We start from the raw sequence: 12,500 nt of genomic DNA on the forward strand, positions 1-12,500 counted from the left end.
GAATTTAAATTGAAACACAGTCAAAGAAACTTAAATTAAAAAAATTATAATAAAAAAAAAAAACACAATGAAAATTGAAAGAAAATAAATAAATAAAACATTAAAATCAATAAATTGCAGGTAAGAGACATTATGATTAGCACTAAGAAGCAGCATACCGTAATAAATAGAGAATTTCACATATAGGCTAAAGAGAATAGGTTTGTTTTTAGTCTTGTCTTGAAACTGTCTATGGTGGGGGCAGTTTTGATGTGGTCTGGTAGAAGATTCCAAAGTTTTACTGCATAATAACTGAAGGCTGCTTGACCTTGTTTAGTTTTAACAGTAGGGGCCGCCAACAAGATTCTATCCTGGGATCGGAGGGGTCTGGGAGGTACATACGGCTGGAGCATGTCCTTAAAATATAAAGGTCCAAACCCATGCATGGACTTAAAAACAAGAAGCATCACTTTAAAATCAATTCTGTGGCTAACTGGAAGCCAGTGAAGAGATTTCAGTATTGGAGTTATATGTTCTGTTCTCCTGGTTTTGGTAAGACCTCTAGTAGCCGCATTTTGTATTAGCTGGAGCTTTTTAATATGCTTTTTGGGGAGTCCAGTGAAAAGACTATTACAATAGTCAATTCTGCTGGAAATGAATGCATGGACAAGTTTTTCAAGATCAGCCTGTGACATGAAACCTCTTAGTTTTGAAATGTTTTTTTTTTAAATGGTAAAAGGCTGATTTAGAGATGGATTTTATATGTTGATTGAATGACAGGTCACTATCTAGAATGACACCCAAATTTTTAACAATGGCCTTTGGTTTTAGTCCTTTGCTGTTAAGAAATTCACTGACCTGGTGTCTGTCGCTTACTTTTCCAAAGACAATAACTTCTGTTTTGTCACTATTAAGTTGAAGAAAATTAAGACACATCCAGTTATTGAACTGATCTATGCACAGATTAAGTGATTCTAGCGGGCTAAGGTCATTGGGAGAAATTGCTAAGTATAATTGAGTGTCGTCAGCATAGCTATGGTATGAAATCTGATCATAGACACCTGCGCATCAGACACCTGCGCATCAGACACCTGCGCATCAGGGACACCTGCGCATCAGGGACACCTGAGCAGTATAGACACCTGAGCAGCATAGACACCTGTGCATCAGGGACACCTGTGCATCAGGGACACCTGCGCCCAACAACCACCTGAGCACCACAGTTGGTAATGTTGATAACCTGAGCAGTGCAGTCACCAGTCACCTCTGCACCACTGTCACCTGTGAATCACATTTTTCTTTTGTAGGCTTCTTCAGATAGGCTGATTGTCAGTGGGCTTTTCAGACCAGCTCATTAAACATGCAGCCACAATAGACGGAGACGGAGACTGGAGGGCTGACTGAGACCACACACACACACACACAGCGTACAGAGGCAGTGTCCTGTGTGGCCTCCCCTGACATTATAGACTTTAGAGAGAGAGACTGACTGAATCAAAGTGTTGAGTATGACATAACTCTGAACTAAGACCTGTGGAGAGCGTGAGAGAGAGAGAAGGAACAGGATGACTCGACAGGGTAATCTCACATTCGAGAACAGGAGCGCCACGGCTAATGCCCTATCCATTTCAATGGCCAGTCAGAGCTGAGAGAATCATCTATGTGGTTGTTGCACAGGTAGATAAAGTGCAAACAGCACTTCAGGTCGGCATGCCGTGCATTGAAGTCTAAAAGAGGTGACAGCAGCATAATTAAAGTCAGCAAGAACAGCAGGCTATAATTTAACGGTAAGGGATCGACTACATCGAAGTCAAGCCATCGTGGCGCTTGATTCGTGTGAGGCCGAGGTAAGCCGCGGACAAGAGCGACCTTACTGAGCACTGCCCGACTAAATATAACCACCAGCTAACGGGAGCGGAGTGCGCATAATTAGCTTAACCGTTTATCATGGTTAACATCACTTACAAACTCCTGCGCCCAACGTTACAGGTTGTTCCCTGCGTGCTTAAAAATGTTGATGTTGCCATTATTCACCTACTGGCCTACCTCTGTTGCGAGAGTTTAGGACTAGTGATGTATAGAAAGTGATTTAATTAACTTACGTTAGATACACACACACACAGGTAACTAAACGTTAACATCATTACCATACGGACATACACCGTAGTTTTTTAGAATACACCTAACACCTATTGACCTGGATTAAGCTGAAGACCTGACCCGAAACTATGGTGCACCGTTACCTATAACTAGGTCCCTCTGACAACTAAGTTTACGTTAAAGATTAGAATAACGGTTCACAAGTGAGTGGCATTTCTAAATTCAGTATTCACTTGCAGAGATTTAATCAGGTAAGAGTGTTATCCAAGCTAGGTAGCTGGTTATCAGATATAATGCAGATCACTGATAACGTCGCACAACGCCAACATTCCGATATAGCCAGATAGCTCGATGCCTGACATTATGTGAAGAATCGCTGCAAAATTAGGTCTCAATCAATGCTTCTGTTTGCATCTATTCGACAGATGGAGTTGCGTTAATCTTGCTCACAGAGAAGCAGAAGCTTAGCCATTCAGATATACATTACGGCTGAGACCGCTGAGGTTAGCTGTAGCTTGGGTCGTTGTATAGTATTCGAATGAACCAGCATCAGTGTTAGCCGCTAAGCTAACTAGCAGTGGTCGGTTGTCCGGGCCTGACGAGCCGGTATCTCTTGCCCTGCATTCCAACCGATTGCAGAGTGCAGACTTAAATAACCCTTATGTTCTTCATGTCTCATTTCACAGATTCATAATAAATCAAAGTTATAACTGCTAAGAGAAATAATATTTGGACTACTTGAACTTACTATTCCTTGATGTGCATCTTCCTTGATGTATCTTCTCCTCGCCTGGCTGCGGCTGCGCGCAGATACCGACGTCATGCCAATTATCAACAACAGACCGCTTCCGCCCACCATGCTCCGTGATGGGCTTATCCGATCTATACGTCACTGACTTGATCGCAACTCGCAGTTTTCAGGGATTCCCTCCTTGTCATTTGATTGTTGGAGATGGAGACAGAGGATGACGATGAGTTAAGCCTATATAGCGGTTCAACGTTTTTTAAATCGATAAAACAGTGTGTATTATTGTGAAAGTCTATTACAAATCTTAATGAATTTCGAGGCTATTTAAAAAAAAAACATTCAGGAAGTCATTAATTAAGGGACGATCTTCATAACAAATCCCAGTTATGTGACTAATCTAGAAGAGGCCTTTCCATAAACTGAAAACAAGAGCCAAAGCAAAGGAATTCATTTATGGAGATAATTTTATTAGGAATTTACAGTGATATGTCTTTTTGGGAGACCACACTTGTAATGTTTGCTTGGTAAAAAGACAGTGCTGAACAGTAGGACCCATTCTCAGGTCCAGAAACAGTCTACACTGAGGTCAGATCGAGTACCTTTTCACCACTTCAAAAAATATCCAAAGGCTTCATCTTTCGGTCTGTGCATGGCTTGCTTCATTAACTTATAAAATGTATAACACTGATTGCAAAAACAGTGGATTTAATTTAGAAAACATTAATAACAATTACAATCTAATAATAACAACAATAAAAAGTCATTATATTAAAATAACAAACAAACAAAAACCAGAGCCAGCGGGTGTCACCCCTGTCTGGCATAATCCTCCCCCCTGCACACCTGGCCTTCATGTAGCGGAACTGTGCCAGATATGAGCCTTATCTGGGGTCTGTTTTGGGATTGTCTGATATCTCCCTCCAACTGCCTTTGCTGCTGTGTGTTATAGCTGCACAGGGCCACAGGGGGGTGCTCTCACTGGTTCAACACCACCAAGCGATGGCTGCCTCAGCACTTTGAGGAGGGAAAGAATCGCCCTGGCGACAAGAACTTGTATCCGTTGCCAGAAGGCAGTCTGGTGGATTGAGGGGCGGGGCTACCACTGGAAGGTGTGTCTTTCTGAGGGTGGAGCTTGCCATTGGTGGCGGAGGAGTTTTTGGTGTCCTGTTGTGTCTGATTGGCTGGTTTGTGTCTGGGGGAGAGGTGTAGCAGCCCCAGAACGTCCCTCTGAACGGGGCTCATCTTGGACCGTCCTCTAAGTGCGCGGACAGGGCCCCCTACTGGCTGCTGTGTAGCGTTGACCCAAAACGTCTTCAGGTTGTGGATGGCCTGAACTTTCTCATCTATGGCTGCCAATCTGAGGCGGTCCAAGGGGACGTCGCCTGGGCTTGAGCGGGAGGAGCCTGAGGAGTAAGAGAGGGCGGGGGAAGGGGCTGAGCCTCCAGGAGACTGGTGCCCTGAACTGGGAGAGACATTGCTAGGGGAACTGGAGATATGTCCACTATAAGGGGAACTGGGGTATTTCAGCCTGAAGTTAGGGGAAGGAGAGGCCTGGCTGTCTTTGAGGGAGGTGTCTGAGGTGGCGGGGCTGTTGTAGCCTGAGCTGGCTTTCTGCAGGGACGAGGTGCGGGAGGGTGGTTTGGGTCTGGGGTTCTGGTTTGGGGAGGGCGCAGACTGGCTCCCCCTGCTGGTGGGCCGGCTGAAGGCGCTGGTCTCAGACGAGCGGAACCCCGACATTGCCGTTGGCAGGGGAGAGCCTGAAGTTCCCCCTGCTGTCCTCTGCAGCGTCTCCACGGCGATCAGGTGGCTCTGGGTCTCTTCTAGAATCTTCTGTGCGAGCTCCTGGGGATCAAGAGGCGGCAGCCGCTCCTCCTGCGAGCGCACTGTGCTGTCCGTCTCCGTGCTGGATTGGTCCGACTCGCCCGTGTCCGAGTTGCCCGGCTTCTTGGGGCTTGGGGGGGCTTTAACGGGGGACGTGGGGGTGCTGACGCTGCCTCTTGACGACACGCCAGCTCCGAGAGCACGGCCACCTCTTCCCCCGGCCCCTCCTACTCCACCGCCGCGTGCGGTCCGGTTCCCGGCAGGCCGAGGCAGGGTGCCGCGCTGCGCCAAAGCCAGTGGCTCGCTGCTGATGATGCTGAAGCCCTCGTACTCCTCCTGGGGGACTGTCGCCGTGGGAGATGAGCGGCTGCGTAGGATACCCACCTGGCGGGAGAGGCCATCTGGTCGCGAGAGGAAGCTCAGGGAGGACGCCACTGAACTGAGGCTGTACAGAGAGATGGCATCGGATGCCAGGCTGTCCGGGCAGCCCGAGGAGAAGGGCAGCGGAGGGCACACGGATTGAGACGACGCCAGGGACTCCAGAGAAGACGAGCTGTCCAGACTCAAGCGCTTAGGAAGCTCTGTGGAGTCTACAGAAGGAGGAGAGGAGAAGGGAGAGGAGATGAGAGGGGGGAGGGGATGGAGGGGGAGAGAGAGGGGGAGGAGAAGAGAGGACAGAAAGGGGGGAAGAGAGGACAGAAAGGGGGGAAGAGAGGACAGAAAGGGGGGAAGAGAGGAAAGAAGAGAAAGAGAGGAGAGGAGTACATAAGCCAGGAGGGAGAGGATGGAGTAAGCAGGGCAGTAGAGAGAGGACAGAAGAAAAAAGTGAATTAGTACAATTACATTATACATCATATATTTTACTTCAGACTCATCTGAAAGTGGATTGAATTCATTATTTCCTCCTTAATCTACACACAATACCCCACAATGACAAGGATTTTTTCTTAAATATATTTTGAAGATTTATTAAAAAATAATTGGCTTGGTTTTCACTCTGATGTACACCAACTGTGAGACTTTATACATACAGGCTTGTGTCTTTTCTAATTATGTCTAATGAATTCGAGGTACAGGTGGACTCCAGGTTGTAGAAGCATCTCAAGGACCATTGATAGAAGTAGGATGCAACAGAGCCCAATTATAAGTATGAAAGGGGTCTGAGTACCTGTGTAAATGTGATATCTCAATCCTTTATTTTAAACAAATGAACAAAACACTTCATCATGTTAAAGTATTGTGTGTAAATTAATGAGAAATAAATTAATTGAGACTGAGTCTGAAACATAACAAAATGTGGAAAAACGTTCCGTAAGCACTGTGTGTCTGCGTGTGTGTCTGCGTGGTGCGAGAGAGTTTGTGTGTCTATATATATATACTAAATGTATGTATACAAATTTGGGTGTGTGTGTTTTACCGAACAAGGCAAGTAGTGCCTGCAGTGCGAAGTGCAAGATGCGGCGACTGGCCTGCTTCCCTGTCTTTAACACCACTTCCTCCTGCCCAACCTCACACAGGTCAAAGCCTACACAAACACACACACACACACACACACACACACACACACACACACACAGACATAGACACACAACCACACACACAGAGACAGAGAGAGACAGAGAGAGAGAGAGGGAGAATTAGAGAGCGAGAGAGGTAGAGAAATACATCTCACACCCACAGGTTCTGATTAAGTATGTATTCTATATGGTACTATACCATAACCAAAACAAACACTGTACCAGAACTCAGCAGTACATGCATCCTGGTAATCATGTGTTTCACAATGTGGTATATGTGTGTGTGTTACTCTTGGTTTGTGTGTGTGTTAGGGGGTTATCACTCTCGGTTTGGATTCCTCCTGATGTGTGTCTATGTGTGTTAGGGAGGGTTCCTCTCTGTGTGTGTGTTAGAGGGCTTCCTCCTAGTCTGTGTTTGTGAGTGTTACAGGAATTCCTTTCAGTGTGTGTATATGTGCGTTAGGGGTTTCCTCCTGGTGTGTGTTAACGAGGGTTCCTCTTGGTGTGTGTATGTGCATGTGTTTAGGTTCCTCCAAGTGCTTGTGTATGTGTGGTAGCGGTTCCTCCAATTGTGTGTGTATATGTGCTGGGGATTCCTCCTGGTGTGTGTGTGTGTGCATGTGTATCAGGGGTTCCTCCTCACCCAGGGCAGCCAGGAACTCGTGGCAGCCAGGGAGCCTCCAGAGCAGGACACTGATGGACGTCTGGATGGGAGAGAGGGGGAAGTCCTGCTCCCGCTCCACACTCTGCAGCTGCACCAGCACCTGATGGAGCTACACACAGCAGAGGCACTGTCACACACACACACACACACAAATAGACAGACACTCATGATGCTATAAGGTACTTGCATGCACACATACACACACACATGCACACATACACATACAGAAGCGCACACACACACCAGAGGAGGTTCTTCCATTGAGGAAACGGAGGAAGAACCTCCCCAAACTTTTTGAGAATGTATTTTTGAAATTGAACTGACTAAACTCCTTTAAAAATGCAGTTTGATATCAGTATGTAATACTATGCATATTATAATTTGTTTCCCTGAGTTAAAATAACATTAGCACCCCCTATCGTAACAAGAGATTACTGCACGGAGGACGTCCTCCCTTTGGCTCCCATTGAAATCAATGGAATCTGTCTCTGATACTGGCGGTTCTTGGGGTTCATTGCCTTACATTGCCCAGGGGAGGAAAGACCTCCCTAGCGTCTGAGTCTGCGCCAACATCGCTTAACCAATAAACAACGGATTTGGCGTTGGAGGGAGGGGATTCGACATTAATACCGAAAGAAGTTTCCCTCTTCAACCATTCTGCAGAAGGATATCCATAACATGTCACCCATAAAGAGTGTTGTAGAAAGATTGCAAATAAAGAGGACGTGCAATGGAGAACGAAGATATTGTTCATGTTTTATTGAACAAACCGTTTCATTCATTGAGCTACAGAGAGAAGGTTAGTATCAAAACAACGGGGAAACCTGTTCCAAAAATCCAAGTCACTAAACCCAATGGTAAAACTGCTGCCGTATAATGCTAACTTGTAGGCGAAATACTTATAGCTCACTGGTACCATAAAAAAACTATCGGATGTACTGTTTTGTTTAAATCCTTCATACGCCTATTGTTAGTCTGACTGTTCACGTTCAGCTGAAATTCTGAATGGAAATTGTTAATGAATGTTTCAGAACGCGATGTGTTTCGTATCTCTAATTAGCCTAATTGTAATTTGGGCATTGGCCTCATACTAGTCTACTTTGAGTGATAGATGTAATAATCTGGCATAATCTGATGTTAATGTTAATAGTTCTGAAATAATGTTCTCTTACTTGTTGCCTTTGTTACTTGTTGTTTAATATTGTGGAAAGGATGTTAGTGAATGATTCAGAGCATGATGCATTTTAAATGGCATCACTTTTGGTCTTGTGTCTTATTTTTTTTAAAACAATTTCAGCTGAAAATAAAATGAGTCAAATAATAACCTTAATAGCTTTAGTAATTAAGGGGGAAAATAGGCCAAGTGGTAGGCCCAACATTTAGAATTTAGTTTTTCAAATCAAGAGTAGGCCTGATTTGACTTATTGGCTTTGCATCCTTTCATCTGGCCTTGTATAGTCCAAAGACATGCTGCCCCCCAGCTTTTTAAGTGCAATGGTGCCACACTGGTGGCTTTTTATCAATTGTATCCCTGCCTGCTATTTTGTAGAACTGTAGGCCACAAAAACACCCTGAAACAACTTGTATCTCACATACTTATGCCACCAACGGAATAAGCAGGCCAATGGCAACCAGGCGCACAGTTCTTCCTCCCTCACTTTAAAAACCACCAGCCGCCACTGACACACACAGACAAATACACAAACACAATCACACTCTCACGCTCAAATACAACCAGAGTCTAGATTAAGCAACACACAGAAAAAGTAGTACATGATAAAAAAGCTGTACACACACACACACACACACACCATAAAGCCTCCTACATGCCTGTGTGTTTCACAAGGTTAGCAGTGAAGGCAGACTTACCATGACCACTACAGTCTTTGCAGCCTTTAGTGAGTAGTATGGAGAATAGAGGAGAGGAAATGAGAGAGAAAAGGGAAATAAAGGAAAAGGGAGGAGAGGGAGGGAAAGAGAGCACAGGGGAGGAGTGGAAAGGAGGGAGGAGAGAACAGAGGAGAGGAGAGGGTGGGAGGAGAGAACAGGGAAGGAGAGGAAAGGGAGGGAGGAGAACACAGGGGAGGGGAGGAGAGGAGAGGGAGGGAGGAAACCAAATGGGGTGGGAGGAGAGGAGAGGGGGAGGAGAGCACAGGGCAGGAGGGGTTAGTTGTAGTGGAATCCTCTCTACAGTTAAATAACATGCTTCAAGCTCAATGAGTTCCCAAAATGCAGTGCCATAGTTCCATAGTTTTCGAGTGTTTGGGGTAGATGTACACAAGAGAGAAAGCAATTCCACACCATCACTTTTTAATGGCAAAATGTTTTTTAACATCACAGAATATAAGTAGATATGGCCCTGTTTGTGTGTGTGTGTGTGTGTGTGTGTGTGTGTGTGTGTGTGTGTGTGTGTGTGTGTGTGTGTGTGTGTGTGTGTGAGAGAGAGAGAGAGAAAGAGAGAGAGAGAGAGGGAGAGAGAGATACAGAGAGAGAGAGCGATAAAGAGAGAGAGAGCGATAAAGAGAGAGAGCGATAAAGCTCCATACCCTGCTGATGAGCTGTTCTCCTGCTTCTGAGATGGTGATAAGTTTGCAGAGGGCCTGGAGTGCAGGATGGGGCAGGCCTGGACATACACATTTACATTTATTTATTTACATTTAAGAGACATAAAAGTGCGGTAAAAATAGAAGATCAATAGAAAAACAAATATTGAAAGCAATGGAAAAAATGTGCTCATTTCATATGGAGTTTGTGTAAGAGCCAGAAGAGAGCTTGTTCTATTTTTTTCACACACTAGCGATGTCAACTGTGTGTACGTATGTTGGTAAATGTAAATGTATGTGGTGTGTGTGTATGTCTTTGAACAGGTCCTTTTCTAGAGAAACTACTGAGTGGCTTGGAGAGTTCCAACTGTGTGAATGCAGGCAACAATTGTTGTCTGTGTGCAGTACCCAGTAGTGATTGCAGTGTGGCACTGCACTGTTGCAGCCTCTCCCCTGGGTCAGCAGTGGGGAAGAAGACTGCGGCAGGAAGTCCGGTTCCGGGCAGGTCCAGGCGGAACCCCACGGCCATTAGCAGGTTCTGCCAGCCTGGAACCCCGCCCACTTTGTTTTCCACGCTCTGCTGGGATGTGTACATGGAGTTCCGCTGGCTGTTTTGGATCCGCTGCAGAGATTTCTCCACCTGAGGGGTAGAACACGAATCTTCCGAGCTTAACTACCAACACAACTCACGTATGATCTCTGCGCTTAAGACTGGATCTCTCTACAGCGTGACAGAACACTTTGCCCGTGTACAGAACACACTAAAGAATGACAGCAGCCTGTACAGAAACACGGAACACATGAGCACTTCAGAGCATTTCAGAAGCCCACACCAAATGATCTTTAGCTGATCTTAAAAAGATGTGAAACTGTATTAGGCAAACAAACACAAACACACACATGTTTACATGTGCATACAAACACACACACACACCCACACTACACACAAACACCCTCATACATACACACAGACAGCTGTTGTCTCACCAGGTGCAGTAACACCCTGAGAGCGTCGCGGGCCTTGTCTGGGTATTGCAGGATCTCTGCTAGGGCTTGACCAATAAGAGAGGAGGCACTGTTCAATTTCACGTCACTGCCAATCAGCATGAAGCCTGGAAACACATGAGGTCTCATTAAAAAACACAAACACTGACATAAACACACACTTGCTCTTTCTAGCTCTCTCTCTCTCTCTCTCTCTCTCACTCATACACAAAAACACGGAAGGAGAAGGGAGGAAAGAAATGGACTAATTACATACAAATGGAGAGGTGTGGACAGATAGGGATAGAGAAGTGTGTGCCATACTTGCCAGGTTGGAAGTGTGTGAGAACAGTGAAAGAGTGAGAGTGTGCAGGAGTGAGAGATTCTGATGGGGTGATTGTGAGTGGCGTGTGTGTGCCCGTGTCTGAAGCTGTGGGTGCACATTGATGGAGGGATCGAGTCATAGTGACGGTCGAGTGTAAAGTATACCTGCACAGTTGCGGGGTGGGGGAACTGTGATGGAGTGATTGAGTGATAGTGGTGGATGAGTGTCAATGTTCCCTCTAATTTTTTTCAGCACTGAGCCAATCTTATTTATTCTGAGCGCACATTTCAGCACTGTGAGCAATTCGTAAACCACGCAACCTGACAAAAAAGACCACGAGCCTGTGTTAGCCATAGGTTTCCAAAGAGATGACAGCAAATGCATGAATATGTCTTCAAGGTTGATATTAATTCAATATCCTTCATAATGGCTGGACTTTGGAACATTTTAATGATGGTGTTTTACCAGTCAGTTTAGTTGAACTTAAAGGATCTTTGGTTGAAAATAAATAAGGTTTAGGGTTTATGACTGGTTCACTGGTTATGAATGATAATGATATATATATATATAGGCCTATTTATACAAAATAAAAGTATCCAAGGTGTTTAGTCATTTCTACAACATTTAAGCAGAACTTCATTGAAAGAAAAATGCTAATGCAGTGCTTTACAATATAGTAATTATGGTGTATTTTTTCCTAAAGGTAGCCTTTATAAATTATTTAATAACTGGAGTGGTTTGCAACAAACTAAGCTACAAAACATGTCATTTGAATTACATTGAGGGAGCTTGGAGCTATAGGCCTATCTGGCTGTGTGGCTCATCTTGTCTGCAGGCCTATGGAAGACACACCTTTCTGACTAAACATTTGTCAAAATGTTGTTGCAGTTATCAAGATCACTTTGAATGGGGCCTTATAGGTCTAATTGAAAATATTGGAAATGTCTACCTCAAATCTTCTCGCCTCACGATTTTGTCTTAGTGGCATTCATTAGACTGAACCGCGTTCACAGTCGGCGCTAGATGCTTGAAATGTGCCACAAATGTCAAGAAGTTGTACCAGATCTGGAAAATGCTCACTTTTCAGCGACCACCTTTTTTCAATAACCATGAACTTGAATTCGTTGTTGACAAATGCGTCCCGGGACCTCATATTATGCTTCCTCCAGAAGCGCTTTGAACCTTTTCGCCAGATTGGTCACGTCATTCAGCCCATGATCAAATGTACTAACTGCGCGATCCAACGTGTCCGGCTCAAAGGCAGCCCACTCAGCTCAGGGAAGCGGGCATCCAAGTGCTCACAAACTTTAAGGACAAACAGAATAATGTCACTTTTGTTCACTGCATGTTTTCCCACGAGCAAACTCTTTTCGCGTTTTCCTCAAAGCATATGTAAATATGTCTGAAAGTGTTGTCCTACCTGAGTCAGTTTGGACTATTTCGTCTAGCCGCTCATGTTTTAAACGTTAGGCAGACCTTTTTGTGGGGCACCTGCTCTGTCTGTCTTTTCGCCATGGTAGCCTATAACTGCTGGAGCAGAGCCCGGCAAGAGAGCTAAAGGAAATTTTGTATGTAAACATTCTAGCGCACATACGGCTTGGTTGTCAGACATGTCAGTATTTTAAATGTTTATTACCTAGCCTACATACCCTTTGATGCTCAGATTTTTAAACCCAAAAAAAAATCGTTTATGCGGTCTGAAAAATGTGCACTGTCTGCAAAATCTATTGCGCGGCCTCTTCGACTGGCCTGCGCGCGCAGCTTAGAGGGCACATTGATGAGTGTGTAGTGTAGCCTGCCAGCTCGAGGGGTGGGAGAA

General features: G+C 45.1%; 2 protein-coding genes across 2 annotated transcripts in view; both read right to left on the minus strand.

The window, feature by feature from the left end:
- Positions 1–2,866, minus strand: part of pitpnb (phosphatidylinositol transfer protein, beta) — a 15,198-nt gene extending 12,332 nt beyond the window's left edge. The window contains exon 1 of the mRNA XM_080848144.1: positions 2,828–2,866. Coding sequence (XP_080704270.1) covers positions 2,828–2,844 — 17 coding nt within the window. The 5' untranslated portion in view covers positions 2,845–2,866. The remainder of the gene's footprint in view (positions 1–2,827) is intronic.
- Positions 2,867–3,448: 582 nt separating this feature from the next.
- The window catches only part of LOC308372854 (tetratricopeptide repeat protein 28-like), a gene marked incomplete at its 5' end in the record, with an annotated part of 54,796 nt that continues 45,744 nt past the window's right edge, over positions 3,449–12,500 (minus strand). Inside the window, 7 exons of the mRNA XM_080848198.1 lie at positions 3,449–5,238; positions 6,066–6,173; positions 6,809–6,938; positions 8,699–8,722; positions 9,376–9,452; positions 9,781–10,012; positions 10,360–10,484. Of these exons, the coding sequence (XP_080704324.1) occupies positions 3,836–5,238; positions 6,066–6,173; positions 6,809–6,938; positions 8,699–8,722; positions 9,376–9,452; positions 9,781–10,012; positions 10,360–10,484 (2,099 nt within the window). The 3' untranslated portion in view covers positions 3,449–3,835. The remainder of the gene's footprint in view (positions 5,239–6,065; positions 6,174–6,808; positions 6,939–8,698; positions 8,723–9,375; positions 9,453–9,780; positions 10,013–10,359; positions 10,485–12,500) is intronic.

This window comes from Sprattus sprattus (genome assembly GCF_963457725.1).
Source record: "Sprattus sprattus genome assembly, chromosome: 11".
NCBI lineage: Eukaryota > Metazoa > Chordata > Actinopteri > Clupeiformes > Clupeidae > Sprattus > Sprattus sprattus.